This window comes from Phaenicophaeus curvirostris, chromosome 9 (assembly GCF_032191515.1).
Source record: "Phaenicophaeus curvirostris isolate KB17595 chromosome 9, BPBGC_Pcur_1.0, whole genome shotgun sequence".
In the NCBI taxonomy this organism is placed as follows: Eukaryota; Metazoa; Chordata; class Aves; order Cuculiformes; family Cuculidae; genus Phaenicophaeus; species Phaenicophaeus curvirostris.
The window spans coordinates 18613248-18629143 of NC_091400.1; the positions used below are offsets into that span (position 1 = coordinate 18613248).

Below are 15896 nucleotides of genomic sequence, written 5' to 3' on the forward strand. Positions count from 1 at the left end.
GCTTCGCGGCCTCTGCTCCCGCCGCGCCGAAGGGGACACGGGCAGGGCCTCGGGAGGCTTCGCAGGCGATCCTGCCCCGTCTCCGTAGCCGGAACCTCTCGCGTGGACTCCCGGCTCCCCCGAGTGACCAAAAGCCTTGGAAAGGGGCAAAATACCGAGCAGAGCAAAGGCCGGTTCCTGCACCCGCGCGGGGGCGCCGCCGCCGCTTTCCCCCGCCGTCCGCACGGCACCCCTCCGCCTCCCGCCTTCGCCCGTCGCTTCCGGTGTGCCGTGAGCGGGCAACTTCCGCTTCCGGTTGCCGAGTTCCGGGTTCTCCGGTGGAGGAGGCGATGGCGGCGGCCTCCACCTCGGCGTCGCCGGGGCCTGGCTGGAGCGATTCCCAGTTCCGCCGCTACTCCTTCGAGACGAGGCCCATCCCGCGGCTCAGCCACAGCGACCCCCGCGCCGAGGAGCTCATCGAGAACGAGGTGCGCGGGGCCGGGCCGGGCCCAGCAGGGCCCGTGAGACTTGGGGCTCTACCGGGCGCCCCCGCCGCCCCGGCTCGATCGCTGTGTGTCGCTGCCCGGCCCCGCCCCGGACGGGCACGGTTGTGGCCGCTGTCCTGCTCCGCTCAGTTATAGCGGACGTTCCGTTTCGATCCCACGGTGTTGACTTGTGAAGTTCGCAGGGAACGCCGCTTGCTTTAAGTGCTTTGTTGTCCGGATGGAAATCGTGGAAGTGTGTAAAACCGTGTTTGTTATTTTCTAAGAGAGTGTGGCTATAGATGTGAAGCTTGCCTTGGATAAACAGTTCTTGTATTTGTTCTGGACAGGCTCAATCTAGTTTTGGCAAGTTTGCTAGTTCTTTTTTCGTTTTTAAAGAAGGTCTGCAAGAAGGGAAGCTGTGCTTGCACAGCTTGGAAATACAGCGACTTGTCATTTTTGTTTAGGTTGCTTATTACTTATAGGCAAAGAGATAGGTGATGGCCTTTGTCTTCCCTTTGTCGTGGTTCTTTTTGAGATGTAGAAAAGGTGGAGTAATGTCATGTTTTTGATGGCTGAATGTAATCTGCAATTCTCTGAAAAATGAAATGAGTGCTGTCTCTGTGTCGGGATTCAGAGATGCCAGCATTTATCCTCTTTGTAGCCAAGGCTGGAAGTGACCAAAGAATCTACTGTGTCTCCTTGCTACGTGGCAGGATCAAATAGGCCCCAAAACATTCCCAGCTAGTGTTTGTCTAACTTCACATGTTAGAGATTAGCAAAGTAGATAACGGAATCTGTCCTGTTGCTACCAGGAGCTTGATGTAGGAGCTGCTGCTTTCTTAAAACTTCCTGTCAAGTTTCTCATGTTTTCTCCTCATTCCATTGAATCAGATTACTCTGCCTTTTCTAGCTCTCTGTTTTCAGAGTGTGTGTGGTAGCTGTAATGAATGTGATCGCTTTTGCGTTCAAGAGGTCCTTGAATCTATAAACTTCCTCTCCACTCTCCAGGAGCCAGTGGTGCTGACAGATACAAATCTGGTTTATCCTGCTTTGAAATGGGACCTGGACTACCTCCAGGAAAACATTGGCAATGGGGACTTTTCAGTGTATAGTGCCAGCACACACAAGTTTTTATACTATGATGAGAAAAAGATGGCCAATTTTAAGAACTTCAAACCCAAGTCGAGCAGGGAAGAGATGAAGTTTGCTGAGTTTGTGGACAGACTCAAAGAAATACAACAAAAAGGGAGTGCTGAGAGGTAAGTGATACATGGTAGTTCCTCTGTTTCTGCAGGTGTAAATAGGGGCTGAGTTTCTCTTCAGTGAATGTTGATGATTAAAACCTCTCAAACTTTTTGTTTTTTAAAATAGCCCTGCTTTTCCTGCAGAGATGCTACTTGACAGCAGCCTTGTTACCTGATAAAAAAATTCATACCATTAGTTAAACAAGCTGTTCACGTTGGCTGCATAAACTTTGTTTTTTCGTCTGTCCAAGGCAAGATTTGAGTAGAGAAGGCCTTCAGTAGCTTCAGTTTCTTTTGGCAGACTATGGTATTGGCAGAAGAGCCAAGTGATTAGGTGATTACAAGAGTGCCATACCCTGTACCAGCCTTTCTTAAACAATACTAAGATAGCTGGTGCTTACCCTCTTTCAGAAAGGTGAGAAAAGTTTGTATATGTGCAGTGTAGAACAGAATCTCTAGGAGTTATGTCTTTATGTTTTGAAATATTTCTGAAGAGATGCAGAGATATATCTTTATGTTCATGACAAAGCTGAATACTTGACATCTGCTCGTCTCTGGGAAAACACAGGCTATACCTGCAGCAAACCCTGAATGATACAGTTGGAAGGAAGATTGTGGTCGATTTCCTTGGCTTCAACTGGAACTGGATTAACAAACAGCAAGGGAAACGTGGCTGGGGTCAGCTGACTTCTAACTTGCTTCTTATTGGCATGGAAGGTAAGCAGCTTCCTCTGGAGGAGAAGGGGAGAAGATTCGGTGAGCAGTGCTGTACTTCAGTTCCACAAGGTCTTTCAGATAGATTTTCCACTAGTGTTCTTTCAGCGCAAGCAGCTTTAAAGCTTTGGGTTGGGAGAGGACTGTTGTCACAACTTAACTTGGGTCGTAGAGAGGAATCAGCCAAAGGAGTAGCATGTATCTCCCCCAGGGACATGCAGTGAATGCCTGGATGTAGTTTGCCCATGGGAAAGCTCTGTGTGATGCTGGTAGGGTTATGTTATCAGTAATTGCAGATATTCTGAGACCTGTTTATTGTCTGAATGCTTCAGATGTTGTAGATTTAAAATTCTCATAGTCTGCAGATTTATACTGCAAAGGATTTGCAAGATGAGCAAATATTTCTGGGCTTTTGTTAGTGTGTCCAATGTCTGCCCTGGAGGAAATGTTAATTCTTTGATGCATTTGTTCTTATTTGAGCTGGCACACGGTGGGGAGATATTCTTTCAGTTAACAGCTGAAATTGTTTCCGGAAGGTTAGAGGGCACTGGAGATCTTAAGGATTGATAAATCATAAGAAGAGTGGATAGTGGAATTCCAGATCTGTGTCGAGACTGACTTATGGGCAGGTGCCTTAGAAGGCAGGTCCTACTACTCTGTGGACAAGGGGAGTGCTCTGTTAGAAAGTAATCTCAAAAACTTGGCAAGGAACATATATAGTTTTGTGGAGTGGGATGGCCTGTAATCAGTGTGGCCATCACATCCAATTATAATTGTCCTGTTATAATTACTTGACTGCTCATTTCTGACAGCAGATTTTTTTCCCCTTTGCAACAATTCATACTCAACTTGGAGTAGTTTGTCTCTTCCCTTTGTTTTACCAGCTGAGAGAAAAGAATAGAACTTCAGTTGAAGGCACTGCACCAGCACTTCTCCTTGGGTTACAATATGATCACTAAAATCCTGTTAACAGGTTATGGACAAGAATCGAGGAGTTGTCTTGGACCAGTGTGTGTTAGTAGAAGGAGTGTCTGTATGGGAACATGTGATTATATGATCTATTTAATGAAGTTATGGGTTAACTTAATTCTCTTTAGCGAAAATACAGATAAAGAGCAAGCTGGAAGAGTAATATCTGAATTGGCAAACAGGCTGAAGAATGTAGTTGTGAGGAGTGCAAAATGCCCCACCGTGTTTAAAGACTTAATTGAGTTTAAGATCTAGTTGTGGCAATCAAATTTCAGAACTGTTAATCAGGCTAAGGAGATACTACTTGGAGCCCCAATAACAAAGAGATTTGTTTACTTATTTCCTTGCGAAGCTGCTAGAATTTTTTTCAACATTGACTATTAGACTCTTTTTCTCTTGACTAATTTTTGAAAGCCCATTCCACAACTTGTCATCTAAACAGTGTTTTATGAAAGAGCTTCCTATCAACATTCACCATCTGCTGTTGATGGAAACAAGCTGGAAATCCTAATCCTGTTGAGCATAAGTTGCTGAATATGGATTTAGAATGGAAATTAAGTGGAGTAGCAACTGTTCAATAAAGGCTGACTGATACAGTGATCAGTTTTTAATGTTCCTGTGGTCATTTTCCTTGGTTAGTGTTCTGAATATATTGGAGTGTATTTACTGTCTTTAGCAAGAAATATAACTTGTTTCCACCTTTTATCACTGAGTGTGACCGTGTCTTGATTATCAACTTTTCTCTCTGTGTAGGCAATGTGACACCAGCACATTATGATGAGCAGCAGAACTTCTTCGCTCAGATTAAGGGTTACAAGAGGTGTATCCTATTCCCTCCTGATCAGTTTGAATGTCTCTACCCTTATCCTGTGCACCATCCATGTGACAGACAGAGCCAGGTGAGAGTAGCCAATCTATTCTCTGCTTCATGCCAAAAAGGGCGTTTATGAAGATGCTAGGTGGGAGGAAGCTGCATTTGATACTGAGAGCCAATAGTAAGGGCTGTCATTGCAGGAAGTTCTTCTAAATTTCGTGTTTTCTTCTGTTAGGTGGACTTTGACAATCCTGACTATGAGAAATTTCCAAACTTCCGGAGCGTGGTTGGCTATGAGACAGTGGTGGGTCCAGGGGATGTGCTGTACATACCTATGTACTGGTAAGAAGGATGGCAGGACTGCAGAGTGACCAGAAAACAGTTTTAAAAAGTGAAGAGTTGGCTTGACTCTTAAGAGAATTTTGTTTTGCCTTCTCCAGCCAGTATGGTATTTTCTGTGACATCTTGGGCCAGCCTGCTTCTACTTCCTAGATGTTGGATGGCAGTTGTAATTTTCCTTGACACTATGTTATTGTGCAAGTACTCAACTAACCTGTGCAGGAAAAAGATCTGTATTTAAGGAGAGTTTTCCAGAAGTTCTGAGGTCTTGATAATGGAGGTATAGGGCAAGGCTTGTCTAGTGCTGTCTGAACTCACCCATCCAAGTTATTTCACTATAAGCTACAGCAATAGTTTATTTTCTTTCTTTATGGTTTCCATGCAGGTGGCACCACATTGAGTCTCTCCTGAATGGGGGAATTACCATCACTGTGAACTTCTGGTACAAGGTGAGTACAAGCACCTTTCCACACTGCTTGGGCAGCTCTGTCCCAGAGGGCTATTTCAGGTGGTGTCAATATGAGAACTTCATTGCACCAAATCCTTGGCTTTAAAGCTGAAAGCTATTTTTCTCCTTTTCAATTGCGTGAAGAATTGGGTGGTTGGGAGAAGGTGGAATAATCTGCCAGTTCAGGAAGCATGCAGTGAGCTATTTTTGATATTTCAGGGTGCCCCGACCCCAAAGAGAATTGAATATCCACTAAAGGCTCATCAGAAAGTGGCGATAATGAGGAACATTGAGAAGATGTTGGGAGAAGCCTTAGGAAATCCACAAGAGGTACAAAAAAAGAACTATATAATAACTGCTGTTGAAATTGTTATGGTTTAGTGTGAAACTCAAAATGCCAACTATTTGCAGGTGTCACAGTGAAGGCAGGAGAAAGCAGGGTTGCTCTGTTGCTGTGAATGGTTCTTATTGCTGTCTTCAGAAGGAACTTTGCTAGGAAAAGGCAAGCTCTTTAAATTATAATTCTGGAGACAACCACTGCAAACAATGGAGTAATTGTTCTGTATGTAGGGGAAGGAAGACGCCAGGAAGATGATGCTCCCACACTCTTTGGCTTTCTGTGTAGCAGTGATACCCAGTATTTGCTAAAAAAATGAAATTTACTGGATTTGAATCTCTTAATAGAAGTGATTTCTCTCATTTAAGTCATGCACTTACCCTTAATTTGTGGCTTGTTCATGTCTGAATTCTTTGCAGTTTTGACCGACTGGTATTTCTAAAAAGCAGATTGAAATACTCCTCTTTTGAAGATCTGCTGATCCGAAAGTGGAAATACTGGATGTGAATAGAAATGTTTTTGTGGTCTCTAACCCTTCCCACTCTGCAGGAACTCCTCTTTGCCACACTCCTGTGAGGTCATGCCTCTCTCCTGAGATTCCTACTGTCATAGCATGCTGAACTTCCCTCACTATTCAGGCAGTGCTGAGAAATGGGAATGATCTTGACTGAAAACAAAACCCCAGCAAAATTCTTGGGCCTAGCCTTCCTTCCAGTGTTCCTTCTCTGCCCTATAAAAAGAAGCCCCTGGTGACTATTAGCTCCTTTTAATAGCAGCTACTGAGAAATCACTGTTCCAGAGTGGAAAGTTGAAAAATTTTCAAACAAATACCATGGATACAATGTTTTGGTGACAGCTAAAGTTGAGTGTTGCAGAGAACTTTGCAGTTTTGACAGGGTATTTGAGGATATGCTCAAGGGTGTGCGCTGGTGTTTTATTTAGAAAATGCTTTGAAACTAAGTTGGTCTACCTTAGGCTCAGTTTGTGTGCTGAGATCATCTGCTCTGGGCCGCTCAGCTCATAAGGTATTGTGATACAGAGGGAGCAGACTCTGCAGCTGCTGTTTCTGTGTTAGTGTCTTGGCTAACAATCTGTTTTTGCTTTGAACAGGTGGGTCCCTTGTTGAATATGATGATTAAGGGACGATATGACTAACGCCTGGCTGCCTGGGTGACTGATGTTGGAGCTGCTTTGTTCACAAGCAATGGAAGATACCGAGCGCTAGTATTGCACGCAGCACTTAACAGACTGATGGGTTTCCTGGCCCATTCCTGCCCCACTACAATAAAGGGGGCTACTGGAACTGCAAAACCATTAGTACCCCATTCATCCTCCACTCTCATCTAACCAAACCTTCCAAGAAAGAGTCTGCGCTTATTGGAAGCTGGATTGATGCTCACTAACTTGTATTTTTTCTCCCTTTGCTCTCTTTGCCACAAGAAGAAGCGTGGCTTCTGGCACTCGGATGTGTTGCTTTAGGATTTTCAGGTATTTGAAGAAGAGTTTGGAGGAGAACCAGGAGTGATGATGCTTCCTCAGCCTCCTGGGGTTTGCGACTCCTGGCTGGGTTTATGTGTTGATGCCTGCAGTGGATGTAAGATGGGGAGTGACTGATTTCACCGTCCTCTGTTGTTAGAGGACATGCCCATGCTCAGCTCTGGCACCTGTTTGTATAATGGCAATGAGCATGTGAGATGGCCTGTGTGTGATGAGCAACTGGACAAATGATTCAGTTTCTTCAACTTAAAATTTCTACGTTTTGGACTTAATACAGGGTAGAGATCAGAGTGAATTCATCTAGTTCGTGAGCGCCAAATCCTAAACTCTCCAAATAACGTCTGTGTTGGAGGAATCTAGATAAACCTCCTTTCTGACTGCTTTCTTTGGAGGGTGCAGGCTTCTCTCCTGCTTTTCTGAAGCTGCAGTGTGGTTAAAAGAGGATGTAATGCTGTAAGGGAGATGCATAAATGCCAGGGCACTCTCCAAGTCTTGAATGGTTAAGCCACGTTTCTAAAAAATTCCCCAGGCGTGCAGAGTTTGACTGTCAGAACGCAGTGTCAGAGAGGGATAGAGCCTCCTTTCTCCTCATGAGGAGTGTTGGCTCCTCAGATTAATGTGGGAAAGTGCCCTTTTCACTGAAACTGCAAGAACTCAAGTGTGTATGGCTGCGCACAGGTGCGCATGTTTGTGTGGTATTGTGTGGCTCCTGTTCATTAGTTAAATCCATGCCAGTGTGTGGTTTCCCTCCTTGTACAGTCACCTGAAATAAGCCAGGGTTTTCTGTTTAAAGGGAATTAAGTTTATCTTGATCCTTTTTGTGTTCTGAAGCTTCACATGGCAGACTAGGAAGCGCGAAGACCAGGGGACAGGAAACCAGACAAGCTTCTCAGAGTCCTCAGCAATCGCCCTGACAAATCATTTTGCTTTTCTCCACCTCTTTTTCCATGCAAAAGCCTTAGGCTTATATGGAAGCTGTGTTTTTATTCCCTGAGGTGTGCTGCATTGCCGTCCCTGGTTTGGGGCATTGTGCAAAGGTAACGTATATTTGATGCGGTTGTGATGGATCCCAAGAGTTAGAGGTGGGAGAAGCTATTTCATAGCCTATATGTCTCATCCCAGAGAATAGTGGGGAATTTGTTCTAATGAGACTTGCCAGTGGTTTCTCCCTTGTTCTTCAGGGCTTGTTCTGACATGGAATTCTGGTAAAAGTGTTGAGCACGTGCCGCTCAAGAAGCGCTCTGTCTTTGGCCTCAGGTCCCACCTTTTGCTGGTAGAACTCATGCACCACTTGCAGTGAGCTTGTCTTGCACACAGGTGAAAGGCTTCTCAAACAGGAGGTTCCCAGGGGCTAGTTTTCTGGCTTCTTTACAGGTCAGAACAGATGGAAGTGTAATTGGTGACTGTAGGGTTCTTGTTTAAGAAGTGTACCTGTGTCACTGAGTAGTCTGACTGCCACGTTACTTGTTGCAGACTCTCCAGAGCTGTGGTTAGAACCAGACAAAGGTCACTCAGCTGGATACTTATCAATACTCGACTTTTTGGCAGGTAGGCAGGTGGGGAAGAAGGCTAAACTGCTGACTCTGGCCAAAAGCAAGGTCTTCCCAGGAATCCTGGACACATGCCTTTGGTTGAAAGATGCTCAAATGAAATCCCATCTCTGTGCTATTTATTCAGCACATGGTAGTCTCCAGTACTACTTAGACACCAACTCTTGAAGCTCAGGGTGAGAGTTCACATCCCATGTGGAGAGAGAATGGTACTTTCAGAACTTTAGGATCCTATGTTTTTCTTTATTTGCCAAAGGTTTAACTTTTAAAGTGTCTGAACAGGTTTTGCTGCACTTGACTTCGTGAAAGCTCATTTACAATGCACTGATGGACTGACTCCCCCCCTCCCCTTTTCACCTTGTGCTTTCAGTGCCCCTTGCCATGGTATTGGGAAGCTGTGTGTGTTCTCTGCTAGGGGTGTGTGTGCAGGGGGTGGGGTGTGACAAACACGGTACCTTCTGAAGTGTAGTTCTTAAATACAACCAATGTTGAACAACAGAACTGTGTGGCTTTTGTTTTGTGAGTGATTGTATAGGAGAGCTGTATAAGATAATGTGTGTATAAAGACTTCCTAATAACTCCGCTTGTGTTCTGCACTGGTGAAAGCTGCTGGTCTCCAGAACTACCTTTAAAACAGCAATGCCAACTTCATTATTGTGTGTCTTTACAACTCTCCCCATACTGTTTCCATAAATCTGAAAGGAAAGCTGGGAAAGAGCTAATATCTTCGAACGCTATCAACAGTAAGTGGTGGTAGGGCAGGAACAAATTTCCCTCCATGCTGACCTGAATTATGTCCCCTTGCTCTGATCACTGATGGGATGACAGACCAAACTACACTATTGAATGATTTCTGTCAGTTACTTATCCTTTATTGAACTCATACTTTGGTCAAGGAGATCGGGGTGGGGCGGGGGATGGGACGGACGGGGCTTCCTCTGTGTATATTAGCAGCTTTGGGTGGTGGAGTCATTTCTACCTAATAAAGACTCGGGTTATTTTATGGCAATATAAACTTTTCATTGATGGTTAGATGCTGTAATGTTTGCTAAATCTGAACAATTTTCTAATTTGTAGTAAAACAGGGAAGAGTTAAATAGATTAAGGATGCTGGGGAGACAGACACAGCTGTCTGAGGCTGGGGTACAATTGGCATTCTCTCCTCACACCCTTGGGGGACAGGTCGAATGTGGAGGGAGTAGGAAAGACAAGTGGATAAAGTCTTCTGTGAACAGGCGTGTTCACCCTTCCCTGCTGTGCCTGCTGGGATCATCATCTCTGAACACACACTTGCTTCTACTCCACTGAGCTTACTGGTCTGTTACGTCTGATCCTGTAGTCTTGCTGTTGTGCTCATTTCTCTTGGGTAACATGCACGGCTGGCACCACAGAGCTTGAATGTCTCAGGCTGCACAGAGAAGCAGAGGAAATGGGCATGAGAACTCTCTTGCTTGAAAACCTGATCAGACTCCCAAGATTTTTCACTTGTGCTTCTAGTTGTCTTCTTGTTTGCTTTTATTACCTTAGGTTCTACAGTACTTATCTTCTCTTTTGTTTCCCCCATTTCCCTGTTCCTTGAAAAGTGGGATGTTTCTAAGAAGTGACTCAATCTTTGTAGATCATGGCTGCAGGATCTTTCCTATGGAAAGAGAAGAGTGTGTGTTTTTGGACTGGTGTACTGTTTTTACCCCCTTGGTGATCAGTTTCAGCTTGGTGATCACCTAGGAAACTTGGGGTGATAAAGTAAATCTAAGGTGAAGCCAGTAGGTAAGGATCAGAGCCAGGGTTGAGGAGGTATGTATGAGGCGTAACTGCAGTGCAGAGGCAGCCCAGCATGGGTGGGGGTGAAGCAGGAGACCTTCAGCATCAAAACAGCTCTTGAGGGAAAGCGGGGCAAGGCCTGGGCCCAGGCTGCTGCTGCTTTTCTTTACAGCTGCTCTTAGCTTTTAACACTCTGACCCCAAAGGTAGCCAGCTGCTTTTTAATGTCCTAGAATGGGGATGGTGCACTCAAGATCTTGATGGTCTCTTGGCAGGCCTCTGTGTTGATGTGTGGTCAACCCATGCTGCTGTCCCAGCCCTGGAAGCAGAGCAGCAACAGGAGTACTACTGTTGTATGTGTTTTTTCAAAGCATTTTTTCTCTAAGCCTCCCTTCTGCCACGTGTATGTGAGGAGGTTCCTTGCACTCTGGTCTTCATCTATTCCTGTTTCGGAGATGGCGCCTCTCCCATCAATGTCCTGGGAAGTCCTGAAGTTACCATCTTCCCTAGGTGCTTTTCCCTGCTGCCTAAAAGGAAAGGGAAAGAGATGCTGTTACTGTGACAAACACATGCAAAGTAAGTTCTAATTACTGCCTTGCAAAGTCAAATATTTGTTGCAAGCAGAGGACTAATTGTTGGGGGAGGGAGCGGAAGTCGAGGCTCTTGGAGTGTAAGTGGAACAGATGCCCGGACGCCTTGGGGAAACGCAGCTTTCCTCTACAAATCAGAGCTTTAAATTACAAGGCTTTTACCAACGAGAACAGTTGTGGGAAGTCGTCTGCTCTCATTTGCGTAATGGCTTCTGTCACTGGTGATTAGACACAGGATGAAGGAAAAGAAATTTGACAATTAGGAGTGAGCGATCATTAATCAGAATCTTTGTTAGAAGGAGGGAAGGGGGGGAGAATATCCCACAAACAATGGAGGCAGCCACTGGAGCCACAGATAAGTCCATGAGATGTGAAAGTCTGAGTGCTACTGTTGCTCTACAGAGCCCCCTCCACCTAGATGCAGAGCAGCAGCAAGGGTCTTGGATTGGCTGGAAAGCTTGTGGACAAAGGTAGCTAGGCAAAATCCTACCTGTGCTCTATCTGCTTGGTAAGGGAAAGAGAGACCCTTGAAGCCCTCTCCTTGCCCTATCAACACCTTGGTCTTCCTTCTCAGTGTCTGGTTGTAAACTGCCACCAAAACACACAGAAACAACTTCAATTTTTGCAATCTCCATCCTCCACACCTTGCATGAAGCCTTTCAGTTTCTGGTGTGGAGGAGATCAGGCATAGGCCTTGACTGGCACGCAGAGAGATTAGGATGAGCAATGTGAAAGCAGTTCCAGGCTCTTTTCGCGATAATGTCATTTCCTACAAGATCACGGAGGAACGTGATAGGCTGCGTGACAGGTAAATAAAAGAAGACAGTTGTGACTTCTCTGTGTCTGTCATCTGCTGGCTTAGCTCATCATCCAGCCACGCACAACCCATGGTCTGCATTTGTCTGGGGTTTGATCAAATTATCAGTACACATGAAGTCTATTTTACCTACTTGTCCTACAGCTGTCATTCAAAGTTCTGTCACGTTAAATGTTTTGGTGTATTTTACACTGCCTGTGATTAGATCAACAGTTATAAGTGGGGAGGGGGAATGACAGACCAAGGTTGGTTCATGCATCTGAAGACTTAAGCTTACTGGATTCATCGATTTCAGCTCCTGTTCTTGTGAGGATGACCAACTATTCTGTCTATAGTTGGTCACTTATAGCTGGGTCATTTATTTGAGGCAGAGGTTTCTGTCAGGGTAATGACTATTTCTGTGACTGGAAATCAAAGCAGATGGGGGAGAGCTGAAGCCATGTTGCCTCATTCCCTTCTGGCTCCAATCTCAGACAAATGACAGTAGTTTGGATTTTCAGCCTTTTCCTGTGCCTAGTGGTATTCAAAGACAAAACAACGATCTTGGGACAGGGTCTAACAGGGCCTTTCATCCAGTGCTCATCAGGAGAGATATTAGGAGAACCATTGGTCACGTTGTTGAGGCTGGAGAGATGGCAGGTAGTGACTTTTACCCTCTGTTAAACATGTGAGGGGAGGACTGCTTCTCATTCACAGCGACATTTTACGTGTACCTTTAAATCTGGTGGGGTGCACCTAATGATTTTTTTGGGTAGGAAGGCAGCTTGTGGTGATGCAGGGTTGCTGTCAAAATTCACCTCGCAAAATTGCTGTAAACCCTGAGAAAACCCAGACTTGGACATGGCAGGGAATTGCCCTTACTGTAAGAAATGTCATTGTTGCTGGATGGCAGGAGCCACAGCCATGACTTTCATCTCCCAGTTCAGTTGTGTTTTTTCCTGGTTAGTCAGGACTTGCCATTGAATGCCTTGACAAGGAGAACCTCTGGATGTGACTTGAGACCCCTTGGGAAGCCAAGAAGGGAGGAGAGTATATGCTGTCCTGTAGGCAGGTAGTCTGTATGATATCTGCTGCACACTTTGTGCTCCCCAAGCTGCTTAAGCACCATGGCTGCTTGCAGTGAGCTGTGCAAAGGCCCTGGTTGAGATGAAAGCAGCTAAGGCAGTGAGGTCAAATTATTTGCTTCTATAAGAGAACAGTCCAGTGCCCACAGAGAGGGGTGTTATAAGAGCATCCAAAGTGGTAATTTCTGTGGAAGAGCTTAGTACCATGGGCAATGGGCTGTTTCTACCCAAGCTTGGCTCCTGCAAGTTCCTCTGCAAGAACCTCTGACAGTCTCTCAGAAGTTGTTCCTATCCATCTTTGTTTGACTGAGGTAAAATGCTTCTAGTAGGAAAGGATTACTGGTGCTGGTGGATATTTAGGTCAAATACCAGCCACTACGGGCTGTGGAGCTGGAGGTTATGGGGCAGTAAGACCTTGCTTGGCATTTGAGGTAATAAGCTTCTGGTCTGCCAGTTCACATGAACTGCAGAGATTTATAGAGCTGGGGAGTCACAGGGCCATGTTACTTGGGCTGTCCTGCCTGACACCACTCTGGCAGGATAGACCTTAGCGCTCTCTGAGCCTGTGTTTGGGGGTGGTGCAAACCTGAGGGGTGAGAAGGGATAGGAATCTCCAAGTGAAGTTTAGGGCTCTGAAGGGCCCATTCATCTGCCACGATTTCACTCCAAGAACAGCTTGGGACCCCTTGCTTCCACCTCGTCCCCAACACAGAGGCAATCCTGCCTCCTGCTTTTGCTGTTTGTTTATAGCTCTCCCCATCCCATCTGTCTCTCCTCCTTCCTCCCTTTCTTTTTCCCTCCCACTCCCTCCTCCCCGTCATCCCCTGTAAGCAATTAATCATTTTGACAGGCTCAGCGATGGCCTTTATTTCCTTGAGGCGGCCAAGAAATATCTGCAAGCACCTTCTCTGGCACCCCTCTTGTTCTCTCACCGATCAGATCAGCCACTTCACTTGGAGTGACACCTCCAGAAACATGGGGAGGGGAATGTGAGGGGGAAACTCCAGCAGAGCCAGCTGGGAAATGGGCAGTGGGGCAGCATCCAGTCAGGGTGCCATGTGGGCCCCCGTTAGCTGGGATGAATACGTCATTTAACTATAGCTTAAATGTGTCATACTTCACTCTGTCCCTCTCCACAGACTCCCCTTCACATCTTGGTTTCGGTACAAAGGCAATTGGGAAGAAATCGGTCTGCCTAGAAAAAATATATCAGCCTCTGGCAGAGGGGCTGGAGGGAAAAGCTGTTGGAGAAGAAAGTAGAGCAGGCTGGGATCATTAGGGGAAAAAAGAATGGGGATGGTTTCACAGATGGATGTCGAAGCCTTACTGGGAAACTCCCCTTTGTCTTGTGCAGGAAGGAAGTTGCCTATGGCAACTCTGTCATGGTTCACCTGGACTTGTAATGTCATGAGGATGCCTTCTGTTTGCATGCAGCCAGGAGAACTCTCAGGTAACTGTACCTGCTATTGCAAATTCTCTGCCACCTAACTAGAATGAAAATGGGGTGGATCGGGGTGCATGATGTTCCCAAAAGCAGATTTTGTCTGCTCTAATCAAGCTTTACATCATCCTCCATCTCCTCGGTATGGAATCAAGGAATGCCATAATTCCAGAGTTATATTTTTTCCTCTTAGCATGAAAGCAGATGTCCTCCACAGTGAGAAGAGTAGGCCCAGGAACAACCATTCTGACCAGGGCCTCTGGGGATATCTAGAGACCCTTTGAGCACAGCAATGGATTGTAACTGGCATTTACAGAAGTGGAGGAGATAGTAAGGGAGAAAAAGAACTTGAAGATGCACCAGAATTCAGATGGAATGTGATTTAAAGATCTCACATAAGGTGGTCAGGTATCATAAGGCAGGAGACTGGATATAGTGACCCAAGGGATCCTCTCTAGTGTCACGTTCATATTAAATAAGTAAATATGCCCGGAGCTGAGCCTGGAAGGCAATGAATTGGTTATCCTAGATGAAAGGCCTTAGAATAAGACTATCCAAACTATTCAAACAGGCCAAAGAGCAGGACAGATGGAAGGAAGTGTCTGTGCTTTAATGTCACTGTGCCTTGAGATGGGACAAGGCAGCAATGCAAGGCCAACCCCCCCACCTCAATGCAGCTACCTGTCTGAGAGGAGCAGGTAGGCAAGTAGTAACTCCCAGCTGACGCTGGGAAGCTCGCACCCCCTTGTGAAACACCACTGCTTGCTATTAACCACATGAGCATGAATTCTTGCCTTACATTAAAGGCATGATAGTGAGTTTTAGCAGGCTGGATGGGTTCAGTAAAGTTGCTAAGGAAAACCAACCTCATTCCTACACCTCCCTGTTGTGTGTTTTCTCCTTGGGAAAAGGTTGCCCTTCAGATACAGATCTGATACAGCCTAAGTTCAAAGGAAGGGCAATGATTTCATCTGAAACAAACATCCTTGCCCCTTGTGGGCTGCCTGCATTCGATCTCTAGAAGGTAGGAAGACTTGAACTAAAGAGGCGTTAAGAGGCAGTTCCCAGCAGATGAAAAGGCAGTGTGTGCTGCCCCATGTCTTGGGAGTGATCTCCACCAAGGTCACTGCTGAGTTTCTCTAAACTAGCATTTCTCTCTAGGAAATATTGATTTTGTGCTGGTGGTGCTAAGCAGCATTGTTGAACAAGAAGCTGTAACTGTCTGACAGAACAGTGGTGGCCCTTCTTGGCAGCTAGGCTTATTGATCTGGCTTGCTTTCTGAAGGCTTGTGCTCATGTGTCCTGGGCAAGGAATGCTGACTTTGGTCTTCTACGCTAGTGACCACCAATGGCTTCAGTGCCTCCTCTCCACTGTGTGGTATTTGTATTTACTCCCGTGTGTTTTGTCAAGGAAAGGATATGTTTATTAGCAGCAGAAATGAGCTGTCCCTGGGCAGTTTACATCTAGTACTAAATAGTAACATTTTTTTCTTGACTATATAACATAAGAAGGAAATATGACAGAAGTCTTGGATAGTTCATCTCAGGGCTGAGTTTGCACAGTGTGTGAGATCTTCAGAAATTAAGTCCAACTAATGTAGTTAACACTGTCTGTCCTAGAAACCCTGTTTTAAATTGCCAACAGCCCTAGTGAGGTCTAGGTCTTTAAGTGTTCCTGCCTGTTGTGTGCACTGAAGGCTTTGAATCACCGCACTGCAGTGACAAAATTTGTGTCTTTACCCTCCCAAGCTATGAACAGCAAGCAGGACACAATACTGTCTGTCTTTCCTGCTCTCTTACAAGGCTAAACTATGGAAAGAGGAGCCTGAGAATGCGCAGCAGTAGGTT

General features: G+C 45.6%; 2 protein-coding genes across 2 annotated transcripts in view; one reads left to right on the forward strand and one right to left on the reverse strand.

Moving 5' to 3' along the window:
• LOC138724321 (broad substrate specificity ATP-binding cassette transporter ABCG2-like) overlaps window positions 1-15896 on the reverse strand; it is a 434882-nt gene that overhangs the window by 170612 nt on the left and 248374 nt on the right. The window lies entirely within an intron of this gene.
• On the forward strand, window positions 285-8877 carry HIF1AN (hypoxia inducible factor 1 subunit alpha inhibitor). The gene is made up of 8 exons (XM_069863308.1): window positions 285-467; window positions 1473-1723; window positions 2277-2425; window positions 4145-4290; window positions 4441-4547; window positions 4930-4993; window positions 5212-5322; window positions 6440-8877. The coding sequence occupies exons 1-8, from the start codon at window positions 330-332 to the stop codon at window positions 6482-6484; spliced, it is 1011 nt and encodes a 336-aa protein (XP_069719409.1). The 5' UTR covers window positions 285-329; the 3' UTR covers window positions 6485-8877.

What these genes read in the sequence shown, in the direction of transcription:
- HIF1AN (XM_069863308.1), top strand. Translation starts at nt 330, where the DNA reads ATGGCGGCGGCCTCCACCTCGGCGTCGCCGGGGCCTGGCTGGAGCGAT. An exon ending in CAAAAAGGGAGTGCTGAGAG is followed by an intron (nt 1,724 to 2,276) that starts GTAAGTGATACA and finishes GGGAAAACACAG; the next exon opens with GCTATACCTGCAGCAAACCC. An exon ending in GCTTCTTATTGGCATGGAAG is followed by an intron (nt 2,426 to 4,144) that starts GTAAGCAGCTTC and finishes CTCTCTGTGTAG; the next exon opens with GCAATGTGACACCAGCACAT.